This window comes from Gambusia affinis, linkage group LG03 (assembly GCF_019740435.1).
Source record: "Gambusia affinis linkage group LG03, SWU_Gaff_1.0, whole genome shotgun sequence".
Lineage (NCBI taxonomy): Eukaryota > Metazoa > Chordata > Actinopteri > Cyprinodontiformes > Poeciliidae > Gambusia > Gambusia affinis.
In genome coordinates this window covers 15,672,326-15,697,032 of record NC_057870.1, presented here as the reverse complement: position 1 = coordinate 15,697,032, position 24,707 = coordinate 15,672,326, and the positions used below count along the sequence as shown (strand labels likewise).

At 39.2% G+C, this 24,707-nt stretch overlaps 2 protein-coding genes across 3 annotated transcripts; both read right to left on the bottom strand.

Annotated features, from left to right (window-relative positions):
• Positions 1–1,008: 1,008 nt before the first annotated feature.
• plekha2 (pleckstrin homology domain containing A2) lies at positions 1,009–17,240 on the bottom strand. Of its 2 annotated transcripts, XM_044111675.1 has the most exons (12): positions 17,003–17,240; positions 12,509–12,671; positions 12,319–12,375; positions 10,785–10,833; positions 10,528–10,625; positions 8,656–8,787; positions 7,520–7,609; positions 7,358–7,426; positions 7,198–7,268; positions 6,617–6,680; positions 3,528–3,605; positions 1,009–2,805 (listed from the first exon to the last, which is right to left on the bottom strand). In XM_044111675.1, exons 2-12 carry the CDS (start codon positions 12,647–12,649, stop codon positions 2,362–2,364), a joined length of 1,293 nt encoding a protein of 430 aa, XP_043967610.1. In that variant the 5' UTR covers positions 12,650–12,671; positions 17,003–17,240; the 3' UTR covers positions 1,009–2,361. The 2 variants fall into 2 exon arrangements, with proteins under 2 accessions (XP_043967610.1, XP_043967611.1); XM_044111676.1 differs by lacking the exon at positions 17,003–17,240 and having other exon boundaries at positions 12,509–13,212.
• Positions 17,241–19,891: 2,651 nt separating this feature from the next.
• On the bottom strand, positions 19,892–24,079 carry si:ch211-113d22.2. Its single transcript, XM_044111180.1, has 4 exons — positions 24,061–24,079; positions 23,226–23,301; positions 21,005–21,118; positions 19,892–20,594 (listed from the first exon to the last, which is right to left on the bottom strand). The coding sequence occupies exons 2-4, from the start codon at positions 23,272–23,274 to the stop codon at positions 20,389–20,391; spliced, it is 369 nt and encodes a 122-aa protein (XP_043967115.1). The 5' UTR covers positions 23,275–23,301; positions 24,061–24,079; the 3' UTR covers positions 19,892–20,388.
• Positions 24,080–24,707: the final 628 nt, after the last annotated feature.

Sequence of the window (24,707 nt, the reverse complement as noted above, 5' to 3'; positions counted from 1 at the left end):
TTTTCATGTTAATTATTTGCTCCCTGAAAAATCAAAAGTAATATTACATCCCCAAGTATGACGAGTTTACATAAACCTTGGACCAGCAATGTTTCTTTTTTTTTTCAGGCTACAAGCAACACAATACGCCAACGTTTAAACCTCTGGGCGCAGCGACTGTATTTTCTAACATTTTAATCCAGCAGAGTAACATCAGACTGCGTTGAAGACAGAGCAGTTCAGTGCAGATGCATCCATGTGGGAATATTAACATTTAGGAGAGCGGTGTGTCTCTGCCCTCAGAGCTGCCCGTCACTCACAGGCGTCACACTCAAGTGCTAGGTGACCTTTACGTTACGTTTGTGCACACGGTGACAAGAAATTAGACCTTGAGGGCTTCCGGAGGAAAGCATCATCTCCAAACATTCATCTCTTTAAAAATATCTCATAAAAGCAAATCAATTCACTTCCACAAAGACATGATCATCCAGTCAGGTCCTGTTAGTCATTTCTTTTAAGTTTAACCAAGCTTCTTCATCTTCACACCAAGGTTCTCCTTTGGCCTGTTCGTGCACCTAGAGGGGATTCATTTCATAAAAGCCAAAACCAATTTCAACATAGCTGACATTTTACAAGGCCTCATGGCCTTTAATAAATTTTAAACTGTTCAGTGGAGACGTTTTTACTGTCCAGCAGCTGAACCGGAGGACAGAAGCTGAAGTGGACATGTTGGGTTTTAAGGCATTTTACCTGATAGACTTTGCACTGCATGTGTGAAAGACTTCACTTAACACAGCCTCTGGTCAGTACATAGGCATCTGTATGCCTGTTTGCTCTCACACACTGTGCATGCGTAAAAGGGCAAATTTGTTGTTCGCTCTGACCTCTTGTCCAGCAGCATTTGCCTTTTAGAGACCAAACACATAAAGGTCAAGATGCCACTTACTCAGTCAAATTGTGTTTTCGAAGACTTTGGTCCAACATGTGCCTTCAAAAAGACTTGATCAGAAAAGGGCCAAACAAGAAAAATATAAAGCATTATTTAATATTAGAGAAAGAACTACCATGACATGCAGGTAGATAAGTGCACACGCTTCAGAGAATGGAAACAGGAATGAACACGGTACCACATCAATGAAGTATCAACATAAGCTAGTGTAGCAACACTGAGCATGTGAGGAAAATATAGTTAACCACCGTGAAAGATCAGTCAAAACTATATATAAAAAAAAACATAACATACACATACATGCACGTACTAATGCAAAGTGCAGAATTACAGTTCAGAATTACAGATGCACCAAAGGTAGTGGCAAAAACGTCCCACGTAATGCTGCAAAACAACAATCACATTTACATTTCCAAAGCAGCTGATGCAATCATGAGCTGTGGTTTGATACCAGCAGGATGTCTTACAAGTACCACTGTAACACTGCAGCATTCTCATGGTACCGAGCTTCAACCTTCAAACGGACTCACAGTTAACCGACAGTTGATCTTCAAGCAGAAATAGTAATGATAATAAAAAAGAAACAGAGCAAATACATGAAAGCTGTTAAAAATACAAATAAGTAAAATGTAACTATATGCAGATGATATAACTGTTTCTTTATGAGAATGTGTTTCAGGAATGAACAACTGGAAAACACTGCTGGCATGGGTGAAACAAAGTGTGAAAAGAAGCTAATAGTATATTTTTGAGATGTCTGAATATAAGAAAAAACAACCAAATTTTTAAAAGTGTTAAAATTCCTTTAAACATTTTATTTAATAACTGTCTTGCAAAGCACAGTCGTGGTGTCAGGGATTCAAATATGAGGGCAAGTGCAGGAGTCTGAAAGCATGTGCCACCAGTTTTAAGTTTTAAAAAAGAAAAACTAACAAGATTATTCAAGTTTTCAGAGGAAGTTGCACTAAAATACTCCATCACTCCTTTTCACAGTCCTTGGACCAATAAAAACAGTTCCTCTCCTCCTTCAAGCTGGGTGCCTCCTTCGTCCGCAAAGCAGTAACACCACCAGCAGGTGGACCCCAATCTCATACCATAGACCAGTGGTGGGCAATCCTGGTCCTCGAGGGCCGGTGTCCTGCAACTCTTAGACGTCCCCCTGGTCCAACACACTTCAATCCAACAGCTGAATCACCTCCTAAGTGCAATCAGGTTCTCAAGAAAGACCTCATTATTTGACTCAGGTGTGTTGAAGTAGAGATACATCTAAAAGTTGCAGGAGACCGCGTGGTAGGCCTGGAGTTGCCCACCCCTGCTATAGACACATCGTCTCTTCATTAGCAGGGAATACTACCATTATCAGTCACATTCATCACTTAAAAAAAGGTACCAACACTTTAGTCCACACCAGAGTCTGCACAGACCGCTCAGCGTTACACGTCTGTTGTGCGGATGCTGTCGTCATCCAGGCTGAAGGGGAAGGAGGAGTGAGGCTGAGGCTGCGACCGGTGCCGTCGCCGGCCGCTAGCAGCATCTGCCGATGCTGTGAGCATCCCCAGCCCGCTGGTCGAAGGCACCTGGGACGCACTGGGGCACGGGGTTGGGGTGGACAGGGAGTTGGAGGAGGATGAGGTGGACGAGGAAGTGGATGAGGAGGAGAGAGAAGGCAGAGTGGGGACAGGACTGAACGGGCTGTCTTCGTCCTCCATGTCCATGATGGACGGCTCACCCGGAGGAACGGGGGTCCAGGGCTGCCAGCCTGGAGCCACAGAGCAGGACTTGACCAGCTGGGGCCGCGCCTCGTTACTCTGCTGACGAGAGGCACCGCTGGGATTGTGCTTTTGATGGAGAGACGACATTCGCTGAAACTGGTGTCCCTGCAATTACAAGACATACCAACAGAGGACGATCACTATTCATGACTAAAAGCTTCACTTTCCATGTACATGGTGACCACAAACTTATTCAGACCCCTTGACTTTTCACATTTTGTAATATTACATCCACAGCATTCCATGTAATTTAGATAATTGTGACTCATCTTTAAAATAAATATCCTATAAATGTGACACACTTTTGCATTCAAATTTTTGCATTTGAATGCAAAAATTTTATTGTTTAAAAATTTGGTCCACTTTTCTAAAATAGAACAATTTCTGTCACCTGGATTCAAAATAAATTTTCAGAAAGATTGCTAGACGGATTGGATCGAAAAGCAATTTTTAAGTCTTGAAGCTAATTCTTTATTAGTTTTAGGTCTGAACTTTGACTGGGCCATTTTAACAAATTGCTATCCTTTGGTCTAAATTATTACATTGTTTATGATGTTGCTGCTGCTTTAAGATGTGCCTCAGCCCCTTCCTCCAGTATGATTTTTTTTTTTTCCAGGACTGCCCAGTATTTAGTGGCATCCCATTTCCTATGAACTCTGATGATCTTCTCTGTTCCTGCAGTTGAAATTAATTCCCATGGCATGATACTGCCACCTCTGTGTTTCCCCCCCTGAATATTATGTGACTTTTGACCTGACTTCTAAAGACAGTGGGTGTCTCTGGCTAAAGATACATAGACATATATGGGTGAAAGAAGTCTGGGTTACCCGTGGAGGTCCTCTGAATTCCCGAATCTTCATGTCAATATCCCTGATCCAACCGTGCATTTCCTCCGGGGTGTCTGTCTGTAAAAACACCAGAAGATAAACAAAGAGCAGAATGTCAGAAATTATGTCCATACCTGCTGGTGACCATCGCCTGCATTAACAACCAACCTAAGTTATGCTTGACACATCTTTAAAAAATGTTTACTCTTTTTATGCTTCTTCTGCTTGAAGTTTAATTAATATGATGCAAATGCAATTTTTAATTAACAGTTTAACAAACAGCTTTTTGATCATATTAAGATATATAAAAGATTATGTTTTATTGGATTAGAACACACAAATTGCAGTTTTCATAGCGATTTGCTCCAGGAGTAAAAGAAAAAGTATATTCTGTAGACTCAATGGATATTGTTATTTCACACTTTTTACATTTTATACATTGACTGGGTTACTACATGTGCAAACTGACGGGTTTGCCTTGGGCAAATGGGAGCAAGTCATCTTTCATATCCACCTGTCGAGGTATTTCAATATAGATTTCTAATGCAGTTTAGTTCTAAAATTATAATATTTATAAATTTAAAAAAAAAAGAACCGATTTGGGCTTATAGTGACATACAAACCCAAAGTCAATCTCTCAGTCAACATGGCAGAACACAGAGCAAAGCGGAAACTAAACTTAAGGGAAAAAAGAAGCGAAAAATGCTGATTTGGTACAACAGCTACCATCTATTTCAGAACAATTAAAAAGTGCAAAATGCAAAGATATGTTCTTTGTGCTGGAGGAGATTCAGTTGGTTCTTGAGAACCAAAACATAAATTCTGCTACCACCAATCTCCAGGCCAGCCTCCGACATGTAAATGTTCAGAGAAAGAGGCATGAGGAAGAACCGAGACTGTGTGGAGAGCATCAGGTGAAAAACAAAAATTGCAGATGGTGCAACCAGCCTGCAGGCTAATACCTCCTCTGATGAAACTGAAAAGAGTTACGGAAAGAAGGAGCTCTTCACTTCAGGAACATTTATCATTTCCAAGAGACTGTGAACTAATTTGCCAAGAACATTTATGTTGAGGCTGGACAGAAAGACAGAAACTGATTTTCCAAAGATTGCTTAGACCTTTAGTCCAACATGCTTATATGGACGCACGTATTGATGCTTTTGACTCTTTGTAGTTTTGGTGTTTCATGCAGAAACTGATGCATCACTGATACAGAACAATGCAGTAAATTTTAAGATCACGACTGTCAGGTTACACTGAAACTCTTTCCATGATTCAGTGCAACATCAAGGTGAGGTAATGCATTTATATTAACCTTAAAGACATTCAAGCATTTTTCCAAATACTCATCAAATAAAAACTTAAATAAAATATAAATGTACAAAACAGAAACAAACATGGTAACCTAAATTTTACAAAAGTAATTTTCAATAAGATTTTTGTTTCTTGTTTTGCCTCATAGTTCCATGTATTTCAAATACTTATAATAAATCAGTTAATGACCTGATGTATTAATTAGTTAATAAAAACAGATCTCATTATTGCAAGACAAATGCTTTAGTTGGCTGATAAAACTTTGCAATAAAATTTGCAACAATGTTATTTTTTGTTATTTATTGGTAATATTTGTTTCACGAGAAAAATCCATAATTTGTTCCACACATAGTGTATCGTATTTATCAGAATAAAAGTTTTTCAAAAACCAAATTTACCTTCAGGTTTTCCCCATCATGTCTTTAGGCTGAGACATTGATTTTAATTCATTTGTTTTTGTTTACGAGTCTTTTTTTTTCACACTTTCTTTTCTCTCTCTCTCTCATCACAAACCGCGCTCGCCTGTCTCGTTCTCTCCCTCCACTTCCCATCTGATCCGGTGCTGACGCCTCGGTCAGCTGCTCTCCCAGGGGAAGGAACAGGATATTATTGCTGTTATGGTAACACATGGCTGCCTCCGATTCTCAAAAACAAACTGTTGAAGGAGCCAAAAAAAGGATCCTGGGCCACACATCAGCAGCAGAGCATTTCAAGACAAACATTTCAAAACGTCAACACAGAAACACCTGGGATTCTAAAGAGAATCATTGACTTTACAAACAGTGGCTTGCAAAATATTTGCACCTCTTGGTTTTGTATTGTGGCAACCAGAACCTTTAAAGTGTTTAACTGGGATTTTATGTGATGGAACCAAATTTTTCTGTCTTAGCTCTCTGAATTGTTTACACCAAGTCACTTAAGTCCACACAGATTGTTATTTCCACTGGATCAAGATCATCTGTGAACAATAACTTTGAAATGTTAAAGTCATTTGTGATTGGATTTAGGTCTGGGCTTTGACTGGGCCGTTCTAACATAAACATGATGAGGATGTTCAATTGAAGGTCTGGAGGGATGATGAAGGTCACGGTTCTGCTGGAAGAAGCTCTGTCGCAATCTGAGGTCTTTTCTCCACTCATTACTTTGTCAAACTTTCATGTCAACTTTTTTCATTTTCCTCATGTCAGCTGGCTGCCTTTAGCTTGTCATAAATAGCAAATAGGATTTCTTATGGGTTTCTTTTAACAATGTCTTTCTTCTTGCCACTCTCCCATAATGCCAGACTGCTAATATTTATTTTGATTTCAAATTCGCCCATCTGAGTTGTGGATTTCTGCAGAGATCCTCCAGAGTTGCCCTGGGGGTTTTGATTACTAATTTAATTAGTGCTTTCTTTGTCCGGTCTGTCATTTTAAACGATGTCTTGGTAGGTTTGTAGTAGAGCCATACTCTTTTATTTGTCAGATAATTGATTGAACAGAGATCTGTGAGCTTTTCCAAGTTTGGGATTTGTTTTATATACAACCTTCTCCCTGAGAAAGTGTGTTTTTAGTCTTCATGTTGCTTTTTATTTCAATACAAATGTGCTTTTTTTTGTTTAAGAACATGAAAAAAAGGTATAACTTTTCTTCCACTTAAGAATCATGCACTACTTTGTATTAGTCTATCAAGTAAAATTCCAACATGCATTGAGGTTTGTGGCTATGATTTGACAAAATGTGAAAGTTCAAAACTTTTGGAAGGCACTGAACTTATTTTTCTTCTTTTGTTTTTACCTGGATGTAGAAAGTTCGGGAGTTGGTGATGATCTCAAATAGATTGTCTCTTAACAAAAGGTCCCTGGTGGAAAAGAGAAAAGGATTTGTTTATAGAACAAAGAGAAAACGGTTTTTTCTCAAACATTTAACTCTTTAAGTTTACCTGAAAAATAATATTTACCATGAACAAAAACCAGATCAGCTAATTAACTACTATCATAGATGAACAACTGAGAGACAGTCCTAGTAAATATAATGGGTCAGTTATACGGTCACAAAGTTGTTTGCAAAGGTTATGTAATAAAAAGTGAGATGAAGTAATTAAATTGTGATGAGGAAGTAGCATTTGTTTGCAGTGTTTGGATGGAAACTGGAATAATTCTTGATCTACTGTGTTTAGTTCCAGTGATGGAAACCAACTCCTGTGCAAGAAGATTCAGGTCTCTTCCAAAACAAAGTTTTGGGTGGATAGAAACAATTATATATATTGAAACTTTCACGAGATGAAAACATAGTTATCTTTGTATCCGGTAGATAAACAGCTTGGTAGAAAACACAATCTGACCAGACTGAATCAGACAGACTGTCTCAGGACTCACCCTGACTTGACGAGACATTCATGGACCTTTTGAATGTCTCTGAGAGGAATACCGCGGAGAGGCTCCTTGTCCTGGGACATAATCAGAAACAAACCAGAGTCACGCCGAGAGCGTCAACAGGAAATCAAAAAAATAAGTGAAAAGCATGCTGGCTCGTCACCGTGTCAGACTTGTAGTAGCTGACTGCGTTGTCATCCAGGGTGAAAAAACGCCTCTTCCAGCTCTTCCTCTGCAAATGCACAATATATCCTCTTATTTTCCCTCCACTTATTTTAAGTTTTTCCTGAAGAGAATATAGCTGGTAATCAGGCAGAGCACTCACCACATTTCCTTGCTTGACACAGAAACCACATCTCAGCACACCAGGCCTGTTTCCCTTCTTCTCCTTTCCCTCTGTCTCTTCGGTTTCATTCTGAAAGATTTCATCAGAGTGACCTCTTATCAGCGTCATTGTGGTAGCCGCCATAAGATAAACTCTTCAATCACTACAGGTTTCTGGTTTCAATCACCAGATACTACATATATGTTTAGCATATAAACATATTTATAGCCAAGTCAAATGATTATTTATTCAGGTTTAAATTTGATCAACAAGTCTCTCCCTACTGGAAGAGACATTAACATTTTAAAATGACCCACACCAAAATCCAACCTTGAATCTGATTGAGAATCTGTGAAAGGAGCAAAACATTGGGGTGAAGTCCAATGAGGCCTTCCAACGTCAAAGACAAAGGAATCATCAACAAAGATAAATCGCAAAAATGTCAGTGGAAATGTACAAAAAGCTGATCCTTATCTTTTTAAATATAAATAAAATAAGATGTTACTTTTTTGACATATACCAGCCAGAAAGAAAATTCTTGGTAAAGTTAAAATAACTTTAACCATGCTTGATTTTAAGAAACCATACTCTTTAAATGCTATTGCTGAATGATTATCTCAGTTATAGTTAATTCATAATATTAGACTGTGATTCAATATATTACACAACTCTAGTTTTAACTGAGGGATGCACAGTGGCGCAGTTCCTTGCAGCAAAAAGGTCCTGGGTTCGATTCCCGGCCCGGGGTCTTTCTGCATGGAGTTTGCATGTTCTCCCTGTGCATGGTGGGTTCTCTCCGGGTTCTCCGGCTTCCTCCCACAGTCCAAAAAACATGACTGTCAGGTTAATTGGTCTCTCTAAATTCTCCCTAGGTGTGAGTGTGTGTGTGAATGGTTGTGTGTCCTGTATGTCTCTGTGTTGCCCTGCGACAGACTCGTCACCTGTCCAGGGTGACCCTGCCTCTCGCCCGGAACGTTAGCTGGGGATTGGAACCAGCAACCCTCCCGACCCCATTAGGGACAAAGGGTGATTAGAAAATGGTTGGATGGATAGTTTTAACTGTAAATCTTACATTGGTTTGACTAAATTCAGACTTCAGTTTATAGTCTTCATTACAGCTCAGATTTCAGTCTTACCTGGATTGGAGTATGGACCACCACACCGCCAATGATCTCCGTCTTATAGGCCTGTTGTTTCTTCCCTCCCTGAGAGTCACTGATCACGGCGCTAGCATCAGATTTGGGAGGCGCAGGGCAGGATTTAGGAACCTGCCAAACGGTAGGAGAGTACAAGCGATTCAGACGTCAACATTTATGAGAAAATGTATGTTTAAAGACAGATGTGTGCCTATCTTCAAAATGTAAAACAGAAAATATATGCAAGAACCTGGCCATAACTTCCAGCCTTAAATAGTTGGGGGTTTTTTTCTACTCCTAAAGGACAGAAATTAAAAGACAGAAACAGATGCAGATTCATCATTTTTAAAAACATAATATTTATTGTACAAAGCAAAACACAAGTCAATTTTTGGAGCTGCAATTTCTTCTCAAAGAACATTTCCTTCTTTCTGGAGCTTTAAAGTTTAGAAACAGCCAGAGTTAGAAGTTCCCTCACAAAGGGAAAATTTAATACAAACTGCATTATTTTTAGCAAGATTTTTGCAATGTGAGAGTGAGCATGCTAACACTGTAACTAAACAATGGGAACCTGAGTATACGCCCAGTGGTCAAATCAGGAATAAACAGTATTCTCAAATTTATCTGACATGGCAGAAAAGTGGTGAAAAATCACCTTGGATAAAAGGAAAGTGATGAGCAAATTGTACTCTAGTCTCCGAAATAAAATCCTGTGCTTGGTACAAAAAATAACAAAAAAACCAACCTGTGTATAAATTAATCTCAGTATTAATCCGGCTATTCTTTGAATGCATCAGAGAGGACATTGGTGAACTAACAACATCCTCAAGACCATGGAAACCAGCTGAGAGTTGGGTTATAAAGCAAAATCTCAAGCTCTGAAAATAAAATTTGCCATCTCAAAATAGAAAGAGTGTGGAATAGATACAAATTCAGCAAGTCAGCGCATTTTCTGACCTAATGTATTTTATTTAACAGCTTTAGTTAGGACCCACTGAAAGCTCAGATGATTCATAATGCAAAATGTTACCAACTTTAGGGAGAAAAGGTTTGTGTTGCACAACAGAGATCTGCAAGAGGCATATCTTGTGGTCAGAACTTACCTAGAGCTTTACAAGACCCAACAAACACTGAAATGAAAGTCACATGAACAGTTTTTCTTTCCTACTCTATCAACTGTCTTAATTTTAACGTCACAGAGGATCTGGGTCCTCGTCTAAGTGTACAAAAATATACGCTCATCTACCACGGAGAGCAAGATAAAAATATGAATGATGATTTAATGTGTCAAACATTAACCGCTGCATCACAAGTCATTTCCTTTTTAGGGCTGCGCTAACATCCCGTCCCTTCTGCCTCACACGACATTTTCATTGAGGCCAAGGCAGCTCAGAAAGACAGCAGCAGCAAAGCAGCAGAGCAGACGCCACCCCCAACGACGGGGAAGTGAAAGAGAGAGCAAGCGATGTTGCTTCCTGTGTCGGCGAGCAGGTGAGTGCGCAGCAGCAACGCTCTCCTCTCTGGCACCTGCTGCTGCCATCGTCAGACATCTGGACGACGCTGGTCGCAAAAGCCTCCCCCTTCCAGCTGAATACACAAATATTATGCAAACGCGCAAACTAGATGTTAACACCTCCACCACATTGACGTCCGAGTGTTATCTCTGCTGCTGTCACGCATTCACAATTTCCCCATTCAGTCAGTGTAACAGAGGGCATCTGTGGGTGATGTGCTGGCATCCGCAAAACTGATGGGGCCAAACTGGTTTTGAAGCTGCTCTCCATCAATACGTCATTATATGTCGGTTATGTAAACCGACATATAATGGGGTGATGTGTGATGTGTGCCAGAATGTATGCGTGTTGCTCTTACGGTGATCTTGCTGGCCTTGTTGAGAGCATCCACCCAGTCCCTCATGTCGACTGCATCATTGGCTTGAAGGTAGTACCGTCGTGAAACTGCATTTATGACTGCCAAAAGCATAAAATGAAAAACACAACAGAGAGGAGCTCATAAAATCCACAGCGACCGCCGTTGGGGGATTTTATCATGAGTAACGAAAATTAACGCAGTTGTGTAACGCCGCACATGCACGAGTCATCGTTTCACGACTCCAAGATAAAACTCACCGAAGCAGAACTCGGTCTTCGGCTTTTGCTTTACAGTGGCTTCACTCACCTGAGAAAAGAAAAGACAAGAAAAAAGAAGACAGGAGAAAAGAAAGGAGAAGAGAAGAGAGGAATCTTTGATGTCAGAGAAGCCAGATGTCATTATCTGTGCGAGCAAACCAACATCTGGAAAACTTCACAACGCTGCTGCATGTGACTGCAAACTGGAACTGCAGATAACCCTGAATTCTTGAGTATCTCAGAATCCTTGAGTGAATTTCCACATTATTCGTGGGTGCTGTGAGAACAAACACTACAGACCTGACCTTTGACTCACAAGAACTGCTTTAAGTCTTTTAAGAAACCTCTTGATGGATAACAGATTCAACCACAACAACCTCTTCTCTCATGTCTATAGCATTCTGAATATTTTCCTGCAGGCAGTTTTTATGTTTGAAAGATCTTAGTTAGATAATTCAGAATATATGAAAGGTGATTTAACTTATCAGTCTTAAGAGTTCAATAGAGAACAAATATTTTTGTTGTTGGCTGTCTAGTGTAACACATATTTCCAGACGTTCGCCTCTGATTGGCTGATCAGCCCCTTGCGACGATTCCTATCTGGAGTCTGCCAGCTCCCAAGCAGGCAATACCACAGAAGAAGAAAAGGACATGTAGTAGACAAAAAGAAGCTGAATCAACTTTTTAAGATGCACATGTTTATTTGCATTGCACGCTTTGCTATGTCCATTTAAATTTATTTGAAGTTCCTTCAATGATTTCCTTTGGGTTTTTTCTTCAGCTCAGATTAAAGTTCTTAAAGCATGTCGCTCTGCTCCAAATCAAAACTGAGGCCTTCAGGCATCCCAAAAACCGGGATGACCAGGATGCCAAAAGCTGATTTTTGTCTTTTTAGGTAACTTACAGCTGGGTTTAGCTAGAAAATTGTTCCTGGGATGTAGTTTCTATAAACAGAGGGTGGATTTGGTGCTATAAACGCAAACTGCATGACACCTGCATGTGTTCACATGTCATTGCTGCAGGTTGGTAGGTCTGAGCAGCTGGCAGGCTCCACCTGAATACTGCAAAGTCATGCAAAGTTTACTGCTGACTGTCTGGTTGAACACATCAGGTTGAGAAGAAGCCACTTATTTCCACATCAAACTAGTCTGAGAAGGCTGAGCTGGATCAAACCAACTCAATGGTGAAGGGAGGTGAAAACAAAATAAATGCAATCATTTCCAAGATCTATTATTAACTTACTAGCTAAAATCAATGATGCTTTATTACATAAAGGAATGCAGGATGGGTTCAAACAAAACAATCAAGAAGCAATGACTCAGTATTGTAATGCAATTAATCTGACCCATGCTAAATAAAGTTACCTCCTTGCTTTTTCGCTTTTCCATTATGAATTGTTCAAAGGGGAGGAAATGCTTCAGATAAATTTGATTAAAGTACAGTAATATAATTGAATGTAGCCTCCATGGGCATTATGTAAATTTCTGACTGTAGTCCAAAAATGTCTGAAAACAAACGAGGGTGCACGCTTTACCTTAGAGATGTAGGTCAATCTCAGGCTGCCAACAAAGCTGGCTCCGCTGGCCAGGTTCTGCATACAAACAGAGCAGTCATTAGCTCAGAGTCCAAGGTCCCACGGCCTTATATTGATCATTTTTCATTTCCTCCTGCTGCTTGTGCAAACGTGCTTCCAGTTTGGTGGTGTGTTGTGTGTGTGTGAGCACCTGTGGATTGTCCATGTACCATTGCAGGACATTCCCCTGCGTGTCGAGGATGAAATATCGCCTCTGGAAGCGGCAGCTGTTCTCCTTCTCCTCGATGTCCAGGAAGCCGCACACACGGTTCAAGCGGTCCAGATACGGCATCGCTGCCACTATCACATAATCACTGAGACACAGAGGCAGCGGCAGACAGATGTGGAGGGTAAATCATCTCTGAGTTAAGAGTTCAGACACACACACGCACACACACACACACACAGGAAGAGAGAGACCCACTCGCACTCAGCAGTTTTTCATGTGACGTGATTGAGGCTGAGCTGCAAAAGTCGAAAGCCCGAGGCTGAGCTGAGGCCCTCCACCACAGCCGAAAATTACACACTACTCTCCAGATCTGCACACAGGCACATTTCCACAGGACAGGGAAGAGGAAAGAGAGGAGCTCGAGTCAAAGAAGTGTGGCCTGAAGAGGGATGTTTATTGAAAATGAAGAAGAGCATGTAAAACACAGAGCTGCTGGCAGATTCCTAAAAATAATCAGGACTAATTCTTCTCAGAAACTCGGTTATTCTTGTCATATTTATTTTTGCTTGTTTCTGGAAGTATCAAGCTTAATTTTATTTCATTTATTTCCCTCACTGCAAGCTAAGCCAGAATTAAACACAAAACTATGTGCAGCACATGTTCATGTTCTGTTTCTGTTTCTAGATGTTTCAGCCTGGCAGAAACCAGCCCCTTGTTCTACGCTTTGCTTCATACAGACTGGACTGTTGAGAGATGATTGCTTCCTGGAGGCGTGGAGAAAAGTTTTAAATTTTAACCCAATCGCCAGAACTTACACAATGCACCAGTTCAGTACTATGAAGCTAACCAGGAATTTCCTGCACTGCATAAAATAATATCCAACTGCAAAGAGAGAAGTGCCAAGCAAGGGTGGGCAATATGGATCTGGAATTTTATTGCAGTATTTTGTGTTGCTATTGAGATATTGATAAAGAAAAAAACAATGTGATAAAAATGTATGACTGGCCCAGCATTCATAGTGCCCTAAACGCAAATACTGTTCTTCAAAACATTCATACTAAACTGTAACGTTAGTCGTATAAATGTATTTAATTATACTTTATTAATTATACTTTCAAATGTAATTATATTTTTGCAAAACTGCATAATTATGTTTTTGACGTTACTGATATTTATTGATGCTCTCATGAAGCAAACAGTGAGGAAATTAGAAAAAAATCAAATTGTTATTTTTAACATCAATAATTAAAATTTATCAAGACAATAATAAATCTAAACTTTCATCAGGATAAGAAATATTTCGCAATGTATGACAAACAGTAGAATAAATGAACAAGGACCGAGCTGAATGTGATGGTTGTTGATGTCAAATTCAGAACAACACGAACTGAACGACTTTGTTCACGTCCTCCGCTGCCATTGCTAAAACGACAAGCAGACTACAAGTCTGAAACAACGCAGAAAAACAAGGTCTTCATTCATAACTTCTCCTTCTGTTTGCTGATTGGCTCCGAAGAAATCGAGCTCAATGGGAGAGAACCCCAACTGAGAACTGAAGGGAGATGAGAATTGAGTAAAATTGTGTAGAAAAGCAATGGCCAGGCTGTAGATGTCGGTTTTGTTGATCTTTTTAAGATAATCAAAAAGCACAAAATCATAGTGGCTAACTAGGCATTACCGGTGAGTGATAAACTATAGTCTGACCACCGTCTCTATGAGACCGTGTTGCCTCTTCAGGCTGAAAATTATCATCAACTTTTCAATGAAACGGTTCCCACAAGAACCAGAGCAAGAAATGCCATCAGGCACACAGGTCACACCTGCTGGGTGGAGCTCCTGCAGAGTTATTTTTAAAGCAACGCTTAAGACAAATGCCTCATTTTGAAACTAGGCTCTGCGTCGCCTGCGTCAATCGTGCATGTTTGCCACTGAAATAGGTCAAAGATACGGGAGGCATTAGCAGAAGCACAGGCTGTGATGGAAACATGAAGGTGGAGGTGCAGGGGTTACTCAGATGCCATCACTGAGATACACATCCACACAACTGTGTGCAGGCACACAAGCTATTCTGGGCATCAGAAAACATCTGGTTTAATCATTGCTGGGAGAAACTGTGGGGAGGTTTTTCCATCTTTGCTAAAAACCAAACCAATAAATAAAACTTGGATGTTATTTTAAATGCCCTGTTTAAAGAAAAAAAGATGCACGAAAGCAGCAAACATGCAGTAGTTTATGGGAAAAATAATTGTGTTTAGATAAGGGCTGTTGTATCATAAATACTTCACACAGAGGAATGGAGTGAAACAATCCTCTACAAACAACGATCATTTGTGCACGAAATCAACCAGTCTGATAAACAAAACCGGATAGCAAACATATAGAAAGCAAAGACGGTTAGAGATTTGTAATGGTTTTATTTCCATCTTGAGGTTTTGGGGTCTAGTAAAGCAGAAAAGGGAGGGTTGAATAATCTTGACTAATCACAGGCAGGTTTCTGGCCACAAGTTACCAAAGTTTTAAAAAGTTACGGTTTCAAAACCATAAAATGTTCCATCATGTTGGTTTAAAGTCCAGTTCAAAGTAGGACAGAGAAAGTGCTGCAGATACCACAGTTTTCTTCAGCAGCATAGAGTAAAAAAGAGCCACGACAACACGGCACTGCTGGTCAGCTGGCTGAAAGAAAGCTGCCACACCTTACTTCATGGCTAGAATAAAAGATCAGTTCAGCTCTTTGTGAATATTTCTGGTTGCAAATGACAGTCATGCAGAAACTAAAGAGCGCTAGCTATATTTATTATTTAGGTAATGTTTTAAAACTACAGTTTTAAACTACAAGTGGCATTTGTGTGAAGCAACAGACGGCAGACTGGCTTCCAGAGCATTTAGCTCTACTAATGAACCAGCTTGTTAGTTGTCTGCTGGGTTGTGAGGCACTTGTTATTTGTTTATTTTTTTAAATATCCTTCCTCTCATCTTAGCAATTGGGCAGATCTGAATCAGCCCATTTTTACTTATTTTCTATTCCAGTTTATCAAATTAATCAAAACTAAAAACTGAATTTTTTTAGTTACAAAAATATCAGATAAAAGTTACAGATATGAACTATGATGCATAAATCAAGGCATTCGTGTAATTCCTTAATTTTATTTTGGATTAAAAACTTCCATTTCTATTCTTAAAAAGTGCAGCAGATTTGTTGTGCCTTCCATGCTAAATATGGCATGTTAACAAAATTTCCAAAAGCTTTTCATGTTCAAACCAACAGTCTGATCCAAATAGCAAAAGAAGACCTTTTAAATGTCACCAAAAGCATTTTTGTAGGTAAAATAATAAAAATTTCTGGGGGGTTCTGCCAAAATTCTGGGGTCATTTATGTCCCTCGATTGAAATTTGTGAAACAGTGTGATCCAAATGACAATCATGTTAAATATAAAATCCCTTTGAAGAATGTTCTGCATGTTTAGAATAAATAGCAATTACTGCTTGGAAAATGGGCAAAAATACCCAGCTTTCTAAAACTGAAACATACAACATCAAATATGAAGATGCCTTTTTTTGTTTGTTTAGGAAGATGCAGTAAAGCACCAAAGACAACTGCAGACTCACTGATGGCAATGCATGTAAAGGTCAAATCTTCAAGAAATAAGTGCATCTCCAGCTCAGATCAGTACTCAACTTTTTGTGCGATCAATGAGTTGCTTTGAAAAATGGTTAAGTCTAGTAAGGAAGACTTTGTGGACAGCAATTTTGAGTGAATACTCTGAAACTGTAAGATCTTGTGAGAATCGTACACCAGCCCACGCCTCACTTAAATAGGGGGAAGAACGGACAACTCCGTTTTTAACCCTTCACTTCTCTGAGCACTGTTCAGTTATGCACCATCAACACTTGTGTTTCCTTTGTCTCAGACCAGCTATGTACCAATCCGTCGGCAGCAGATCGGAGTTGGTAAAATTTCCCCGAGGCAATCGGTTGATGAGATACTGAAAAATCCATATTTCACCCATTCCTTAAATGCATCATAACTAAGAACCCCCAATATTTTAGAACTGAAATCGTCCGTGGCCAGAAAAAAACCCCTAACTGTGCACCCCTGCGTCTGTCTACAACTACAACTACTTGAAGTGGATGAGTTGTGCCATAAAATGATATTTCTGTTAAGTAGAGAGCTCAAAATCATTCCTAGATGTGCCATATTTGTTGCCAGTTCACTGAACAGATAGCTTAACACAACTTCCCACTGAAGTTGAGTTCGAGCATGTAAAACTGAACTGTTCTCAGTCTGAATTACTCAACAGCACCTGACATGCACAGCATTAGTTCAGCTCAGATGACCTGCAGTGACTCACTGACACCAACAGGTCCTCGGAATGACACACCTACTGCAGCTCCCAGCTTAAGCACGCACACAAAGCGACGGCCAGAGCCATGAAGTGGCCCTGCTGCTGCTGCTGCTGCTGTCTCCAGACTACTTACCCGCTGTGGAGAGTCAGAGTGCGCCACAGCCAGCGCCCCGAAACCAAGCGGAGAGCGCAGAGCTTGCCGCGGCGGCTACGATCATCCTCAGAGGAACTTTTAAACAACTTTTACAGACTGCAGATTTACAGATGAACCGGCGTGCACGACGCTCTCACGCTATCCTCTATTTGTTTGTGTGATCGGGTTACAGGAGACTTGCCTTTTTTTTTCCGGGTTGGACGTTTCGGTATTAGAATAAACCAGCCCCGGATGTGATCTATGCGTCCCCTGAGCTCCAGCCCCAACCTCCTCCTCCTCCTGCAGCAGCTGCTGCTTACTTTTTACCCGAGGGAGAGAAAACCGAGTTTAACAGGCCTTTCTTACAACCTTAAATTCAGTTTCATGTTACACCTTTATCAACGCAATCCTTTTGTAAAACACATCTTTTATTAATAGAAGGCTTTCACTGCATCAGAAGTGTGCGCTCTTTCCCTCTGCACGCCATATGTCATCTAGTCTTTTTCAAGAACTAGGTCAAAGTGCTGAATCAGATGGTTTATATGAAAGAGCTGTAAAAGAAGGAAGCATGCACCTGGACAAACAGGAGCCCGGAGAGAACATGGCTATTGTCCTACATGCAGGTCCAAAGCTATGGTGTCAAAATTAAGTAAATTAACTTGTGTATACACGTATTAATTTGTGAAGAATTTACTAAAATCATACATGAATGAGAAATTCATACATTAAATGTTTTGATTCTAAAAATAATCCGAAAACAAAAATGAATAATTTACTGTTAAATGTCACCCATTGAAACCGTACAAAGTGGATTCTAACATCTGATTGGCTAAAATCCACAGTACGTCAGACACAGACCAATGATCTTGAGTCACTCTGTCTCAGTCTCCTCAGCTGGAGCCCATGTCCAATATCCCAGATTTCCAGAGTTATTTATTGGTAATTCAGATCCGTTCTTTAGTATTAAAACTAGAAATAAACATATTAGAGAAATAATCCAAAGGAATAATATTAGCAAACCTGCTTCAATCTTTTTTTGGAACAATCTTTATTCAGATATTGATTGGGAACAAACAGGATTGTTGCCAAGAAAGTTTTTTGTCTCAAATAAAGTACGGGAGGTGTCTCTTAAAATTCTACACAGGTGTTACCGTGTAAATTCAGTATTGAATAAATATATTCCAAATACTGATAATCTTTGTTCCTTTTGTCACATTGAACAAGAAACATTAACCCACCTTTTTTGGGAATGCTCTTTCAGCAAATTTTTTTGGTGTGACTTCAATATTTTCTTTAGTCGGAAATGTGATATAGTTATTCCTTTGAATGTTAAACATGTTTTCTTTGGTATTTCCAATAACAGTAAGTCTGGGAGAGAATATCTTATAAACTTTCTTATTCTGTTGGCTAAATTCCACATACATGCCTGTAAAATTGCTATAAACAAACCCAACCTCACTGTTTTTAGAGCTTTATGTAAGATGTTTTTCAGACTCTTTAAAAATGTGCACCGACTCTAAAGCTATGAAACTTATAACCTTAAGTGATTAATTTGATTTGTAAACTGTAATTTTTTCTTTTTTCTCGTGGAATCTTGTGGATTTGTTACCCCAGCACATTGAGCACAGTACCGTCTGCAATTGTATATTCTTTGTCAATAAAGTTGATTAAAAAAAACAACAAAAAAAAACTCGGTCTCAGTCCCGCCCCCTGGCTGTGATTGATGGGACAGACAGATAAAATCAATTTTGTATGTACTCATGCTGTCATAGCGTTCCTATTTTTTTTTAAAACACTTTCTCTCACTTACAATTATGTACTTGTGCTGGTCCATCACACCATACTTTATTAAGGTTGAGGTTTGTGTGACAAAAAGTGCAAAGGTTAACATTTGTGCAACTCTACGTCTTTGCAAAGCACTTTATAAAACGTATTTCATTTTACACGTATAACCCATAAATTTTAGTTTGAATTTTGAGATTTTTTATTGTTTGAACAACATCTGTCATCTTAAATTAAATAAGTAAATAAACTAAAACAAAAATAAGAGAGTCAGGTTTTTATATTTTAAATTTTTGCCTTGGTTATGAGTCATTTATAATTGAGAGATATTCAGGTACTGGGGTTTCAGTGTGAAGATAACATGGGTTTCAATACAAAAAAAGACAAAAAAATAAAAATATATATATATTTATATATAGTACAGACTAAAAGTTTGGACACACTTTCTAATTGAATTCAATGAGAAGGTGTGTCCAAACTTTTGGTGTGTATATATATATATATGTATGTATGTATGTATGTATGTATGTATGTATGTATGTATGTATGTATGTATATCATTCTGGAAAGTAAAGACACTGATGTTTGGAAAATGTGTTTTCTTTCAAATTACATTCTGTGGTTTTTAATTTTGAATGTCTTCAAGATTTTTGCTGGTTTTTTTTCCACTTTCTAAGGTAACCACAAATTAGCCTAACTTCCTTTTTTCACCATTCTGCTCCTTGTCTTCTTAAGACTTTAGATTTTGTTTTGACACGTTTTGCAGACTCTCCTCACACAGGGTCTCTCATCAACCTAAATGCTAAATATTAGTTTTGCACAGGTAGTGGTTTTGCTTTCAGTAATTTTTCTTTTAGTAAAAATGTATGTTCTCCCTTGTTAAGAGGAAGTGGTTAAGTGTCATATGACCTTCCTGAGGACAGAGACTTACCTTGCCGATTTCATATCCAGCTGTAACTGCGCAGAAGATTCAAGTGCCATTTCTGTAAGGGGAAGTGTTAAACTTTCCACAGACCCTCTTGAGAATAGTCTCAATATTTTTTTTTAATGCACATTAGGAGAATGAGTTTTCTAAAAGCACAAAGGGATCAAAGACACTACAGAAACTGAGGTGTGAATATGCCTTTATTCAGACAAACTAGAAAGCACAATAAATGATCAGAGTGCCGTGGTAACAACAGAGAATAATTTGATTCTATGTGGTGAAGTGAGCTGTCGCGCGTACCGAAACCACACTTGCCACCCCCTGTCTGCACAGAGCTGTGAGTAGGAGTTCTTGACTTTTCACATATTTGTGCCTCATAAACACTCCCAGGTTCACATGTTACTTTATAGCAGTACCTCATCTCATTGTGCAACTATTAGAAAATGTTTTAAGTTTTCAGTGGCAGTGAAAACTGCTGAACTGCACCATACGCATGTAGTACCAAAACATCCCTGCACCACCGCCATCATTAGATGATATTCTTCTTGTTTTTACACCAATTTCAAACCACCAGAAACTCTCTGTGAGATTGCAGATCCTCTTTGAACTTGGATGGATGACATTTGTAATAAAACAGACGAGAAGGAGGCAGGAACAAACTAGGTGGAGGAGTTTAGAACTAACAGAAGGCATTGTGCAGCAGCAGGAGCAGCGGTGTGATCAAGACGAGCGGGCTGGTTGACAGAGCTCCTGCGGTGTTGACTTGTTGGCTGGGACGGGGCCTGTTGCAGTCATCGGCAAAGCAGCACTCAATTTTGGCTCCTGAGTTGTTACTATGTGCTTTCTTACAGAAGTCCATGTATGAGCATGACTTTATCACGGTGTCTGAAAGAAATCGAGACGCAGACGCTGACTCTGAGTAAGATCTCAACAATCCAACAGCAGAAGCAGACAAAGGGCAAGAAATGCACAGAAGTCTGCAATAAACCGTTGAACAAACACCCAATTAACAGTAGCAGGATGTAGAGACATCCTTTATGGTTGTCTTACATATTTGTACGCAAACTTGGAAAAGTTTTATATCATTATTACATCGGAACAAAATGGCATAAACCACAGAAATATAGTACTATAGCTGTGAATTGGGTCAGAAAAAGCGCCGACTGTCAATAGAAACAGTATGACTGCTGATTTCCTCAGAAATGAGACGGATATTTCACTGGAAACAGTGTTGGTCCGACCTCCAGTGAGGCAGATACAAATGGTTGCATAAGTGATGGAGTGTGTTTACTCACTCGGGCCTGTGATGGTGGCGCAGGCGTCAGCATAAGCTGGACAAGAGATGGAGCCCTCCTTGTCGCACTCTTCCTCGCTGGTTGTCGAGCAGGTGTAACATTTCAGAGCTTGGCCTTAGCAGACAGAACAGGAGAGAGCACCTGGCTTGAAAACTAAGCATGAATGTTTACAGGCAGGTGCAACTCCCGCACACACGCGCCACCTTTAGTGAACGTCAGTCTGCTCAGGCCAGGGCACATCAACATACACAGGGACTCACTGCAGTCAGGAAGAAATAAAATGTCCTGCAAAAGTCTTCATAAACCTTGTGGTGTGTAATTGGAAAGTGGAAGGGAAGGGATACATTTTGCTTTTACAATAAAGTAAATTGTGAAAGTGTGGTGTGCATTTGTATTTAACCTCCCTGGTAACAACATTTTTGTAGCAACTACAGCTGCAGGTCTTTAGGGCTACGCCTCCACAAGCCTTACACATTCAGAGGCTGAAAGTTTTGCCCGATTTTAATTTCAAAATAGCCCAACCTCAGTCAGACTGGATGGAGAACATCTGGGAACATATTTTTAAACGTTTCCACAAATTCTGAATTAGATTATGGTTTGGACTTTGACTGAACCTCTCTAACACATGAATGTGCTCTGATCTGAACCATCTCAATGCCTCTCTGGCGCTATGTTTATTGTTGTTTTCCTGCAGCATTACTCTGCATTTTGGTCTGTTCTTTTCTCCATCAACTCTGATCATCTTTCCTATCCCTGCTTGATAAAAACTAAATGATTCCCCCAGCCTCATGCGGCCACCGCATGAGGCTGGGGGATTGCACCGTGTGGATAACTTAGACTGTTTCTTTTTCTCTACAAAAAAAAAGAAGCAATTTCAGTTTCTTCCTGCCTTATTAGCCTAAACCTGCTTTAAACTTCTCCAAAACCTTTTCCCTGATCTGTCTGCTGTATTCCTCTGTCTATGCGATACATTTAGTTCTCTAATGTTTTTCATCAAACCTCTGAGGCCTTCACAGATAATCTGGAATTAATACCGAGATTAAATTACACAAATGTAAGAGCAGTACTCTAATTAAGTGACTTTTGAACACAATCGATCGAACAGGATTTTATTTAGGGTCATCAGAGTAAAGGGGGTTGAAACAATGCACACCAATCACATTAAAAATGAAAAACTTGTAGGCTTTTCCTTTAATTATGTTGCAAGGCACTGTGAATTTCTCATGAATCTCTGTTAAATCTGTATTGAAACACAAATAAAGGTATTACTGCATAGATGCAGAGGACACCACTGAAAGACTGCAACTTCACTAAAGTCTTGAATCATCCTTATAGCCCAAGATCAGCACTTGTATTCTGAAGTGTTCTGGATCAATTCTTCTCCAGACTATTATTTTAGAAGGTCTTTCAAAGTTTTTCTTCCAGTATTGGGTCCTTTTTTTAAAAACTCATTTTAATTTTTGTTATTGCGATAATGTTTTTTTAATTATTATTTGTTTGTTCAGCCTTATTTTTGTCTTATGAATCATTCAGTCATAAATTTAACAAGTTATCCAGCTGTGTATATTAATGTAACTTACACTAAACAAATAGGCTATTTTATTTTAAATTGGCAGAAATTTTGTCACTAGCAGTCTGTAATGAAAACATGATTAAACATATATGGATATGCCAGTTTGACTGATATAATCTTGTACTGATACAAGATTATATGGGATTTTGGGATTATTTTCAAACAGAAATTAACTGAAAACTTGATAATTGATCAATTGAAGCATGTTGCTGGTTTTGTATTAGGTCTTTGTTTGATTCTTCTTGTTTCCCACAAACATGACTTTCAGAAAATGACAATTTGAGGTTGACAGATTTTTAGACCTGGAATTAGTTTCTTTATTGTCCTCCACTTGCCCACTTTTTTTTAAAAAAGAGTACACACTGCAGGGCATGATATCTTGTTCGGACACAATGAAAAGGCAGAACAGGAGTGAAAAAGAATTGAAATTTCAAAGTAAAACATTGAAAAACCCTCATAACGCCTGGAGAACCACTGGCCACCTTATATAATTATATGCCATCTGTGTCACTGTTAGAAAAATTTCAAGAGATGATTGATGGCTTAGGCCTTTGTCTGACTGCAAATAATCTGTCAGTTGCCTACTGATATATATTCTAGTCATTTTAGTCTCCTACAAACAATCTGCACCCAATTATAGAAACTTACTGTGGCAGGCAAGAGAAAAAAGGCAGAGCAGAGTCAAAACAGTCTTCATGGCAACTGGATGATGAGATACTGTCTTCTAGAGTCCGGAGATGAAGTGGATGAGTGAGATGTTTGGGAATCGGGGACCATGGTGGCGAAAAAGGAGGGGGCCTAACATTGGTAAGATGTCTAAAGCATTAAGCATCTTATCCCTGTAATCTCCATCTATGCTGCACAGGCAGCACCCTGCACTAATGGACTTAACAGGACGAGTTTTAACAGGGCAACACAGTTGCAGTTTTAGATCATAGTCTAGACAGTGTTTCCCAACCCTGGTCCTCAAGGCACACTGTCCTACATGTTTTAGAGGTTTCCCTGCTTTAATGTGCCTGATTCAACCTGTTAATCAGTCATCAATTGAAATCAGCTGCACTGAAGCAAGGAAATACCTAAAACATGCAGGGCAGTGTGCCTTGAGGACCAGGGTTGGGAAACACTGGTCTAGAATAATAGAAGAGCTGTCCTCACAACACGTGACTAATGTGTAGTGAGGCAGAAAGCCAACTAATAAAATATAACTCATCTTAATGCAACACTCAAAACATTTTTGTAAATGAAACAGAAAGAAATTAGAGCTCAGACACATATCTTAATGCTACACTTAAAAACTATGTACACTGTTCAACGTTTTATCAACCAATGAACAAAACACCTGCTTTAAGTGTTGTTTTTAAAAGCCATAAAACACTTACAAAGACGAACGTTTTTCAATGTACAAAGCGTATTTAAAGTATATTCAGCGTTCATGAATTGTTTACTTTCTCCTAACTACATAAATTCTAGTTGACAAGGTTACCAGATAGTTTGCTGTTAAGAGCGCTCACTTTACGGTGGCCGACAGGTGCAAATGCGCAGCAAAAGAGAAAACATGCAAACAAAAAAGAAGACACCCCCGAATGAAATGCAGCAAACAAAAAAGAAAACACCCCCGAATGAAATGCAGCAAACAAAAAGTGTTGAAAACGGAAGTGCTCCAGACCACTAGGGGGAGTCAAAGAAAATAGTATTCATTTATAGAGCACCAGATGCAAGATTCAGAGAAAGAAATTTGAAAGAAAGTAAAGGTACGTATTACTATATTTCTTTTCAGATACGCCGTCTTTTATAATATTATACATATTATTATAAATATTATAATAATATAATATGTCTTCTTTAATAACGTAATATCTCTTCTTTTATAATATTTACGCTTCTGCAAACACAATATGAGAAAAATTGTGGTAAAACAGATACTGATCACATTACAACCCCCCAAAATTTTACCCATTATTAGCATGAATTTAATCAGTAAATTGGCTAACTATAAACTTGACTACCAAGCTTATTGATGCAACGTGTTTCACAGAATGACGTCACAATATAGTATGCAGGAGTGGGCAACCCCTGCAACTTTTAGATGTGTCTCTACTTCAACACACTTGAGTCAAATAATGCCGTCAT

What these genes read in the sequence shown, in the direction of transcription:
- plekha2 (XM_044111675.1), bottom strand. Translation starts at nt 12,649, where the DNA reads ATGCCGTATCTGGACCGCTTGAACCGTGTGTGCGGCTTCCTGGACATC. An exon ending in GAAGACCGAGTTCTGCTTCG is followed by an intron (nt 10,626 to 10,784) that starts GTGAGTTTTATC and finishes TGCTTTTGGCAG; the next exon opens with TCATAAATGCAGTTTCACGA. An exon ending in TGGTCCATACTCCAATCCAG is followed by an intron (nt 7,610 to 8,655) that starts GTAAGACTGAAA and finishes GAAATCTTTCAG; the next exon opens with AATGAAACCGAAGAGACAGA.
- si:ch211-113d22.2 (XM_044111180.1), bottom strand. Translation starts at nt 23,274, where the DNA reads ATGAAGACTGTTTTGACTCTGCTCTGCCTTTTTTCTCTTGCCTGCCAC. An exon ending in TTTTTCTCTTGCCTGCCACA is followed by an intron (nt 21,119 to 23,225) that starts GTAAGTTTCTAT and finishes CTGTCTGCTAAG; the next exon opens with GCCAAGCTCTGAAATGTTAC. An exon ending in CGCCACCATCACAGGCCCGA is followed by an intron (nt 20,595 to 21,004) that starts GTGAGTAAACAC and finishes GATTTCTTTCAG; the next exon opens with ACACCGTGATAAAGTCATGC.